This window comes from Antechinus flavipes, chromosome 1 (genome assembly GCF_016432865.1).
Source record: "Antechinus flavipes isolate AdamAnt ecotype Samford, QLD, Australia chromosome 1, AdamAnt_v2, whole genome shotgun sequence".
Lineage (NCBI taxonomy): Eukaryota > Metazoa > Chordata > Mammalia > Dasyuromorphia > Dasyuridae > Antechinus > Antechinus flavipes.
Genome location: NC_067398.1, coordinates 8,367,592 through 8,379,009, shown reverse-complemented (window position 1 = coordinate 8,379,009; position 11,418 = coordinate 8,367,592). Strand labels below are relative to the sequence as shown.

The 11,418-nt window shown below is 39.5% G+C and overlaps 1 protein-coding gene across 1 annotated transcript in view; it reads left to right on the top strand.

The window, feature by feature from the left end:
• The first annotated feature begins 1,055 nt into the window (after window positions 1–1,055).
• The window catches only part of POU6F2 (POU class 6 homeobox 2), a 471,135-nt gene continuing 460,772 nt past the window's right edge, over window positions 1,056–11,418 (top strand). Inside the window, exon 1 of the mRNA XM_051978682.1 lies at window positions 1,056–1,226. Coding sequence (XP_051834642.1) covers window positions 1,122–1,226 — 105 coding nt within the window. The 5' untranslated portion in view covers window positions 1,056–1,121. The remainder of the gene's footprint in view (window positions 1,227–11,418) is intronic.

The window sequence follows — 11,418 nt, the reverse complement described above, 5'->3', positions numbered from 1 at the left end:
CTGTTACTCAAAGCCAGATGTCTGCCATCATCTTGAAAGGGTTAACAAGGTCCTAGGATAGCAGCCCATCAGCTGTCTCTGACCACAAATCCATCTGCTATTGCTCATGCTTGGTTTTTCTAGACAAGAGCACGATGTTCTTGGACAGGAAGAAATGAATAAACAATCATTAAAAATTATGAAAATGGCTTAATTGAGAAAGAAAAAACAAGTAATGTTTGCTGTCACGTGTTATGAGTTTGGGAGAATAGTGAGCAAACCAACTCTTAGCCTATAGAATGTCTCAAATGTGGCTAAAAATACTCAAATTTGAATGCTTTCTGTTTTGAGTGATCATTACAGTTCACATAAATGGCTTGAGTGTTTATAAATATCTCTAGTCAACTAATATCCCAGGGAATGGGTGTCAAGCTTATAATTGAAAGAAAATAATTCTGTAATAGTTGCTTAACATAATCTAAATCTAATTTGAAGAATATGTGACTAAAATCATTGGGTAGTCAGAGAAGCAGCACAATGCATTTCAAAGGAAGCAAGAGAAAAAAGGAAAGAAAAAAAGATGAGAAAAGAAAAGAAGGAAAAATGAAAAGGAAAAAAGAAAGGAGAAAAGAAAAAGTAAAAAAGGGAAAAAAAGACTAGCAAGGTAAAAGAAAAGAACAGGAAAAAAGAAAAAAGGGAGAGAAACAAGAAAAAGGAATGGGAATGAAAGAGAAAAAGAGACAAATGAAAGAGAAAAAAAGAGAGAAGAAGAAGACAAAGGGTTAAAGTTTCACTAACTATCTGCTTAAAAATAATACCTTCACCAGAAAGTTTAGGCTTTTTAAATATTCTTCTAGGTTTGTTAAATTTTTAGCTGAGGATTTCAGCAAATGTTTTGTCTTTGGTGACTAGCTGTTTGTCCCACTTTATTTACTTGGTATTGGATATTTGTCAATGTCATTTCATATCTGGAGAAAATTCCTCCGTTCCTTGGAAGTGCCTCTGTGTGTGTGTGTGTGTGTGTGTGTGTGTGTGTGTGTGTGCTGGAGGTCACATGACTGTTTCATCCTATTTGGTGGAGCGGCTGGACTTTTTTTCCCTTGCTTTTGGTGATGGTTGGGAGTGCAGAAGTTGATTGACAGATGCATGCCAGAAAGCCCCATTCTCCTTTTCAAAGACAACGTATGATGGATTGCGATCTCTCAGCTCAGCAGGACACATGGACCATGCAAGCTGTAATTGGTCAGGTATGGAGTCAGCCATCTCTCAACTCCCCTTTGATTTTTTTTTTCCACAAGGGTCTCCCCATATGATTCACATAATTCATATTTACAGTACCATCTTTCTATCTCTATTTCTGCTGCCTGCCAGTGTAGTCCTGAGAGTGAGGCAGCCACAAGACCACATTAAACCTGGCCAGGGCAGCAGTGATTAAAACTCCTATTGAATAAATGCTTTTAAAAATATCCCACCTTAAAATTTTGTCTGAGTTTTGAGAAAACTGGGTTGTAGATCTTGCTTTCGACTTTGCTACTGTGATTTGGGAGAGAAACGAAGCGGATGAAATGGAGGATAAAGTCATACGTTTCCTAGGTAGTTAGGTCTTTTTTTTAACCAAAAAAAAAAAATTCTGATACTGTTAAATTTTTTAAAGACTGAAATCTTTACAGTCCTGGCTGAAGATTTCTCCTTTGATTTATTTCTTCTTTTTCTTTTTTGTTCTTTAAAAAAAAAAAAAAAAAAACTTTTACTCCTGATGCAGATAATGTGTGTTGGAGCTTGGTAAATGGGGGTGTCTCGCGTGCTGCCGAGGGGGCCAGCTGCAAATGGAGCCCTGCCACAATCTGGAAGGGCCAGGTGGCCGGCTCTAATGCAATCCCGTACAACAGCTCTCATAAACAGCTCTATTTTGTTCTGCCTTCCTGGACTCAGGGAGGTGAGCTGGGCTGGGGCTGCTGTGATGAAATGTCAGAAGGATCCCTCGCAGAGGCCTCCCCAGCTGATCTGGTGTAGAGCTTGGCTGTTTGGGCGTCTTTGTCTGCCAAATGGGTCAGTGTGAGTCCCGCTTCTCTGTGTTTTTGTGGTTTCTGTGAAATCTGTAGTTTCTGTCCATGGTGAGATGTTGGTGTGGAGAGCAGAGAGAGGAGGTCCAGGCATTGTCTTTGAATTTGCCTTCCAATGAACTGAGAGGGGAAGAAATCAGAGGGTCCTCTGGCAGAGGGAGGTTTATTTGTCTAGGAGTATGAGGGGGGTGGGAGGTGAAGAAGGGGGTGGGGTGGGGAAGGATGCCTGGGATTCCTGGGCTTTCAAAAATCCACGGGTATCCTTTTTGATTAACAATTTTCTAAGTCCTCTCAGTTTATTCATTGATCATTGAGGCATAGATTCTGAATACTATAAAAAAAGATATTTTAAAACTCTCAAAAGTTTCTATTTTTTTTTTTTATTTTTGCATGTGTATGGCTCTTTTTTTTTCTTTTCTTTCCTTTTTTTTTTTTTTTTTTTTTTTTTTTTTTTTTTTTTTTACACACACACAGTGTCTAATTAAGACAAGCTGGTTATGCTAGGGACACAGAATTTGTCCCCTGTATTTTTAATACAGTCATAGAAAAACACCGTCCTACACGGTTTTCAACTAAATTACAGCCCAACATTTACGGCTCGGAAAGCACATGGTTTATTAATACCAGCGTGCCTTGTAATGTATTTTTAGATGGAGAATGTGAGACAGAGAATGCCTTGTTTACCAGTGAGTTGCACTCATTTCAACGCAAGAGATAGGGATGGTGATTGTTTTTCTTCATCGAGGAATTTTTTTTTTTAACTTTAAAGCTTTGTTCTGCTATGTAGGCTTTCCAGTAATGAAGTATGGGCAGTTATTTGTCAGGGAAAAAAAAAATACACATCTTGACCATGTTGTAAAGTGCTCATTTCCTTCTGGGACACGTGTGCATTATTGGATGAGTCCATAAAATGTTCCTGAAACAATCGTGGCAGTGGGGAAACGTATAGGAACCACCACTTAAAAACAAATGTCCAAATGAAACTTGAGTTCCTGAGTGCTTTCCCGTCCTGCTTTATCAGCCCCCCATTTGTCTCCCGTCCGTAAGCAGGGCGCTTGTTTAAATACATGGCGATGAATAAATACTAGTTGACATGATTTTGCTTTGCTCTCCAACGAGAAATGCGATTTCCCTCCGTGTGGCTTATTACATGGGTGTCCCTCAGTTGAGGAAAGCGGCTCGGGCAAGAATCAGGTGCGATCCTTCTATTTTGTTATTTACTAATGTTCTGTGAAAATCAATAACAGCGGGCTGGGAATCAAAATGAAACAGGTTTTACATAGACAAGACAGAGGATTTTTTGTTCCTTTGGGGGTTATAATAGAAGGCTGGGGTATCATCATTGTCAACATCGTCACTGTCATCACGATGATGATACGATTTGGAGTTTTTAATGTACTCCAAATATTGTTTCCAGGAGCAGTACGCAGGAGTCCCATATATATTGACAACTTGCTGTGCGTTTTGACATTAGAATAAATACTTAATAAGTCATTATGCTGAAGGACTCAGTTTTGAAAAAAAAGTCTGTGTCTCATCACTTATTTGGTTAAAACAACAACTCAAGGCATGCGCTTTCTAAAGGCAGCTTAGAATCAGAAAAGTTGCTAGTTTGCAAATTGCAATTGAAATAAACTTCATGGATTTATTTGGAGAAGGAAAAAAAAATGGATTTGTTTGATTTGGATCTAAAACACTAAACTGCTTTTGAAGGGAGAAGAAAAAATGGCTAAAGATCATCCTCTCTCCCTGAAAATCAGAAAGCTGAAATGAAGCAGATGCCTTGCTGCTGATGTAGGATGAAGTAGGACATGTTAATGTTGGAAAATGAATCTAGTTTTCCTGCTATGGTTCAAGGGAAGGAAGAAGGGATGCTAAATGAGTGCTTAACTTCTGACGTTGTAGAGATGCACAACTTCAAGCAAATTCTGTAGCTTTCTATGCCCAAATTCTAATAGCTGTCGATTTAAATGCCATTTTCAGAGATCCATTAGAGTTGTGGATCTGCCCATTTGTCAAAATTTAGTGTGCATCCCTTTACATGTATATTTTAGAATTGCAATGTTAAGTGCTTTCTCTCTCTCTCTCTCTCTTCTCTCTCTCTCTCTCTTTCTCTCTCTCTCTCTCTTTATTTCTCTCTATATTTCTCTCTCTCTCTCTCTCTCTCTCTCTCTCCATATATATGTGTATATATATTTTTATATATTTGTGTCTCTCTCTATGTCTCTATCCACTCCCCACTCCACAAACACCAGCTTAGTTGCCAAATGACCAGGGTTACAGGAGTCAATTATCTGTTTTTCAGACCCATTTTTCCTCCAGAGTGCTTAAAGCTTCTTCTGGGAGGCTTGCTCCAGATTTTCCTTTATCTCAATTTCTTCCACCTCCAGGAGCCAGTGTCCACAGTGGCTTCCCCTGGAGATGACAATGGGTAGACAGAGGCTGGTACTACTGCCCATTATCTAGCAGCTGGGAATGCGTGCTCCAAGGTACATTGCTGCTCCTCTACCTTTCCCCCTGGATTTTCCCTCCCCCAAGCAAGCAATTAAGCAGCCCAGCATTCCGCAGACCGGTCTCCTTGCCCGGCATGTCAAGATCTAGAAACTCATTGCTCATAGTGAATTTGATTCATAACTGCACTGTTTGGAATCCAACCCTGATTTCAGGGAGCAAGAAGCTGCGTCAGGCTTCCGTATGCCCTGAATCTCAGGATGAGTTTTTACAGCGTTCCATTTTTATTTTCAAATTCTTTAAAAATGGAACCACAAAGTGACTTCTGGGTCTTCTCCCCCTTTCTCCAGTGGATCGGGAGAAATAAAACGAACGTGCATCTCTAATGGGGTCTGGCCATTTGAAAATAAATGATTGTTTGCATTTCTACCCCGTGTGGTCACTAAATATTGACTGCATCTTCTCTTTTTTGCAGACCTGAGCTTGTGAGTGACAGGTTAGTTCATCAGCATTACAGACCTCCTGTTTTTGTCTCATCTCATGCAGACAGGTCACTGTGTCCAATCACCCTTCTGGCACTACTGTCCCCAAGGGAGCCCAGGCCAGCCTGCCATCTTGATCCACAGGCCTGAGGGTCTAGGCTGGCTGCACATTTCTGCATTCACTGGCTTTTACAAATATAAAAGGAGAGAGGATATTAAATTAGCCAGTAATCAAAACAACAGATGAAGTAAATTAGATAAAAATATTCGCATAGCTCGTGAGGATATTGGGATATGTGAGAAACATGGCAGATAGATGATTTCTGGGGGGGTCCTCAGTGATAGATTAAAAAAAAAAAGGAAGCAAGAATATTAACTATACCAAGAAAAAACACAAAAAGCCCAGACACATTTTGCCATTTTTGTGCCCTTTGACAAAATGGTCAGTCCTCCCAGGATAGACTTAAGCATTCAAAAAAGCTGTCCATTTCTACATTAAGTACTAGGGTACATTAATCGAGGGGAGCAATGGTGAAACCAATCAGAACCAAAAGAGATTCTAAAACTTTGATTTTACAATAAAAAAAATCTTTTGTAGTATATCTGAGATTGTAATTTTATTTGTTCAGTCTAATCAATTTTTGAACATGGATATGTGAAGAGCCCCCATGTGCTGGATACTGTGCTAGGCAAGAGGGGTGCAAAGACCTCAAGTATCTTAAAGTTGTTTTTTAAAACTCCTTCCAAATCCACTAACTGATGAAAAGAGAAGTCGGCCTTTCTGTGGCTGTTGCTGTTAAGTGGAATCCAGTCATGTCCTACTCTTTATGACCCCAGTGAGATTTTCTTAGCAAAGATACTGAAGTGATTTGCCATTTCCTTTTTCAGGATACCTATTTTACAATAAAAAAGGAAAGGGAAGAGAGTTTAAAGATACTAAATTTTTTAATTAAAAAAAAGGAAAATAAAGCTGCAGATTATCCATGTTCAAATAATTGGACACTGACTATGTAGATATACAAAAAACTATCTTTTTGCAGAGGAGAAACTTTTATGGTCAATGCAATGCTGTGTGTGTGTGTGTGTGTGTGTGTGTGTGTGTGTGTGTGTGTTATATTCTATGTTTAATACGGTAGACAGGCAAAGGTAGATATGCAAATTCACCAAATAAGGCAATGGGTTACAGTGAAAAGAGCAGTGACTAAGGCAGAGGACCTGAGTCCAAGCTGGCCTCTCATTCTTGCCACATGTGAACTTGATCAAGTCATTTCCTCTGTATGGGTTTCATTTTCTGTAGAAAGAGAGGGGAAGAACAAGATGCCCTCTGAGGTCCCCTTCAGTTTATCTCTATGATCTTAGTAAATGAATGCCATTTTTCCTCAATATAAATCCATGCTTCTCTTTCTTAGGGACCTGATTTCTCCACCTCCTCATCCCCCCATCCCCACCCCAGGCTGGCAGATTGTTTGACTAAGGTTGGGAAAGAACACTTCCTATCCTTAAGAAAAATTTAAGATTTATTAGGGAGATGATCTAACAGAGTAGAAAGCAAGCTGACTTTGGAAGCCAGAGATGAGTTCAAGCTCTTGGTGATACATGTTTTCAGGCAGACCGACCACACTCAAACGATTGGATTTCCTTGAGTCTGTTTTCTTCTCCAATAAAATGAGAATAACACTTTGTCCAACTCCCCTATCCCCAACTTCCACTCAGAGATACTGTGAAGGAAACATTTCATAAACTCTAAGCTGAGTTTATTCCTGAGAAATAGTGGCCATTATTTTCCTTGGTCTGAAGGTATTGAATTAGAACACCATTATTCTCTATGTTTCACTGGTGAAAGCTGTAAGAAGAGAATTCAAACTAATCTTAGGGTATTTTTTTCTGTATGCAAAATAAATACATTTGGTAGGATTCTGAGTCATTAAAATCGCAATGTATATATTTCGAATTCTTGGGGATGCTAAACCCTCCATGGGTTCTAGGAGAAGAATCCGATATTGGCGTTTTGTTGTTTTGTTTTTCCCTTGGAAGGCATCTATGACCCTTTGACAATTCATCCTTATTGCCTTAATTAACCAACTCATTTACTATATAGTTGAATTTCAGAAACATTTCTAGTTATGATCAGAGCAAGTATCTAGGAGAAGTCTATATTAATAATAGGGAAATCAGGTGGAATGGTTGGTTTTAGTGACATTAAACATTAAGTAGATATTTCTTTATATGTTAAAAATGACTCCATAATTTAAATAATTAAGCATTGAATAGGATTTGAGCTTAGTATGTCATAATAACTCACATAAAATAAAGGCTCCTTAAGAATGAGTATTTCTAGAAGAGGGACAGATGAGGTCACGGTATTTTACATGAAAACATATGGAAAGGAAGTTTCCATGTCATTCTCACATATGTTTAATTTCTGGTGGTTGCCCAGTAGAATGGAAACAGACATTTCTCAGTTGGCTTTTTTTTTTTTTTGCTACATGAAGTATGGGCTATTTCCAGTTTTCTTGTATATCTTAAAACATCTTGTTATATACTATTTCTTTCTGAAGCAATATTAGATTTTAATTGGTCTAGGTCAGTTACTATTCAAAGGAACTTCTGTGGATGTGTGAGTGTGTGTGTGTGTGAGTGTGTGTGTGTGTGTGTGTGTGAGAGAGAGAGAGAGAGAGAGAGAGAGAGAGAGAGAGAGATTCTTCAAGCAGCTCTCCTTTTACTACCAATTATCTAGAGAATATGCAGTATAATGTTTAAAACAAATAAATAAACCAATATATGAAAAGGACAAAATTTACCCTCATTTGAGCACACATAGAAAACCTACCCAATCTGACCTTTATATTGATGGGCATTTTCTAAATGTTCCTGGGAAAGAATACCCAGGATAAGGATAACTTCTTAGATATTTATTTGTATTTTTGGTGTGTTTTTTTTTTGAGATCTGAGCTGATACATTTAATTGAACTAGTAAACACCACATTCTGGTTTTCAATATGCATAAAGCCCTCCTCCCTTCCCCAAATCCCTAAAAAATAAGTCTTCATGCTAAGTTCTTTTCTATCCCAAGCACTGGTACACAGTAGGAACATAAGAAATGCTTCCTGAGTGCCTGAATGATGGCTTCTCCCTCTCTCATGCTGCTCTGGAATAAGCCCTTATTTGCTTGTTGTTGTTGTTGTTGTTGTTGTTGTTGTGTAGCATTTATATAATGCTTTAAGATTTGCAAATCTCTTTAGAAATATTATCTCATTTTTTCATTATAAAAATCCTGGGAGGCAGGTATCATTATTATTCCCATTTTACAGATGAGCAATCTGCGACAAATAAGCATTAAATAGTGTCAGGGCTTTGAGTTTAGGTCTTTCTCACACACTATCCATTGTGCCACCTAACTGCCTCTATTAATGGGATACACACTTCAAATTGGCAAAAGGTCCATAGGGTAGACAAAAGAAAGGAGCCCCATTATCCCACATCTGGAAACATTTGGTGAAGGGATTTTATTCCTGCTTCTTTAAGCCTAAAAAGCAGGGCTTCTTGGACAAATTGCTTCTCTAGAAAGTTCATTTGTGTGATAATGGGCAGATTAGTCCCTTGTCAGCCTCAGTTTCTTCACCTATAAAATGGGAATGCTACTGCCTTTGCAATCTTGTTGTGAAGTTCCCTTGTAAACTTGTTGGTTATGATGCATCTGAGGAGTATTTTGATTTTTGTCCTCCCCATTTCTACCGTGAGAACTGACTGTGGCAATTTCCATCCCGTTGAATTCTTGCTCAGGTCAATACCTCAATAACCCTGCTCACCCTCCAAAGCAGCCTGGCTCCTTCCAACCTCTTCATTCCTTGACTATCCCCTGAGAAAGACAGAGTGATTTCATTCAAATAGCAGGGCAAGAATTGGCATACAAACTTTTAAACGATTGCCTCTGACGCTGGAGATTAAAAGTGGCCATCTACAATTCTTCCCCATTCTCATTTTCCAAGAGAGCCTGAGATTCAAATCAAGAAATAGAGCCTATCTTTGGGGTTTCTTTTTTATCCCAGACTGGAATATCTTTGATTTTAAGTCCTGCCTCTCCCACGGCCTGGAATTGGCCATTGCTACTGACCACAGCTTCTTCGCTGACAAATTCCACGGGGGAGAATTTCTCTAACCATTAAATCAAAAGGGAATCTCAAAGATCAAGGGACTGTTTTTTAGAGTTCCTAGCTATTTTTGAAGGTGTCTATAATGGAAAAATTTCCTAGCCTAGAGACTTGATTCTCCTCCCCAGCGATCATCCTTCGATGAAATTTTATCTCCATTTGTAGTGCAGTTTCTTGAAGAGGGAAACCTTTTTGGGGACCGTTTCTCCCCTTCCCGTTCTCTTCCTGTGAGCTCTTGCTAACAAAATAAACCTCGAGCCAGCCTGGTAAGTGATAGGTGGAGAGTGGTTGCTTCCAACTCTCCCACGCAGGAAAAGACTCCAAGAAGTCCCAAGGCGCAAGGGTGGGGATGGGGCAAACACGTAGATAAACACAGATCCCCGCTTTCCTCCTTCCCTCTCTTTCTCTCACTTTCACATAAAAACGGATGCGTAGGAACACACCAAAAAAAGCCCTGGTGATTTGAATCAGTGTTTCTTGTTATTTTCAGTGGTGTTTGTTATACTGCAGGAAATGTGTTAGTGATATAGGTGGATCGAGAGCTCGCTAGCCTTTGGGGCAAAAGAGCTGGGTTCCAGTCATGACATGGACACCATATCCTGGTTGTGTGAACTTTAGCAAATTGCTTAATCTCTAAGTGCCCCAGGCAACTCACCAAGTGTTACCATCTGGTAAAGAAAAGTTCCTCACCAGTTACTCCTGACATCAATGAGAAGGATGGACAACAGTTCAACCATCCTATACAACTTTAAAGAAAGTACTTTTTGTTTTGGGGAACTCTACATTGAGAAACTTCCTTCTCCAATGGTATTCAGTTGTTTTGGATCATGTCTGACTCTTCTGAGCCCCATTTGGGGTTTGCTTGACAAAGATCCGGTGTGGTTTGCGATTTCTTTTCCATCTCATTTTACAGATGAGGAAAGTGAGGCAGACAGGGTAAAGTGACTTATTCAGGGTCACATAGCTAGTAAATATCAGATGCTGGATTTGAACTCATGTCCTCCAGACTCCATGCTGGGTGCTCTGTCCACTGTCACATCTAGCTGCCCTACCTCCAACCCAACTTCTCCAATGCATGCCAGCAAAGCACCTACAATTTGCAACGTTTGAGATGTACTTGAATGTTCAGTGACTTACTGAGAGCTACAGTCAGTTGATATCAGATCTTCCCACTTCCAAGGACAGCCCCTTATCCATTAAATTAATGTTTCACAGAACAAGAAATTTAAATTTGTTTACAGAGATGATTTGATGACCCAGAGGAAAATGGCAGAGTAGATCAGAAAACTTTTAGTTCTTCAAATTTCTTCCACAAAATAATAATTATAATAACAACAGCAGAAAGTAACTTCAAAGCAGCAGAAATAAACATGGGGTAAAGGAGTTGTCCTCCTAAAACAATCTGAGACAACCCCAGGAAAAAGTGCAAATGCCTCCAGGTCCACTCTGCAGAATCAACACACAATAAACTCTGGGGGCAGCTGTGCTTGGGAGGCAGTCTCAGCCTTAGACACTTTCATCTCCAGACAGGTCGGGGTCTGATGGCTGAGCAGGAAAAGAATGAAGGCCCTTCCACTGTGGAGGGATACTGAGCACAGCTGTGCTGACCAGACATTTTTCAGGCTGTGGCTGCTGGGGAGAAGGAGCTAGCACACACCTGGTGAGAGCAGGGGAGGGAAGGGAGCCCTACTGACTGTGGGCACTGGCAGGACAGCAGAGTCCCTGCTTTCAGTTCCGGGGCCAAGAGGACTGCTGTAGTTTGCTACCACAGGAGTCATCTCATGGAGCAAAATCATTTGTTAAGACATTGTGATTAAGGGCCCTGCCTTGGCTTAGGAGTGGAGAGGAAAGCACAAAGTAGGAATTCCAAGACAAACCTTTGAAAATAACCGTAAGAAGGACCCAAGGCTTGTTGCATCATTCCCCACAGCTTGGGACTAGAACTTCATTAGTCTAATAGGTGCAAAAAAATTAAATAAAACAAAAATAAAGAAGCAAAAAACGATTAAACAAAGGAGAAAGAACGCCACCATAGATAGCTACTATGGGGATAAAGAAGATCTGAGTTTGTATTCAGAGAAAGAAAATGTAGCTTAAAAACCCACTCTTTTTTTCTATGAGAAACATCAAATAGTCCCAAGCACAAAAACATTTCTTGGAAGAACTTAAATAAGACTTTAAAAATCAAATAAGAGAGATTGAGGATAAACATAGAAAAAAAAGAGCAATCTAAGAAAATCAAGAACATGATGAAAAAAAAGTCAACCAACTGGAAATAGAAAATCAAAAACT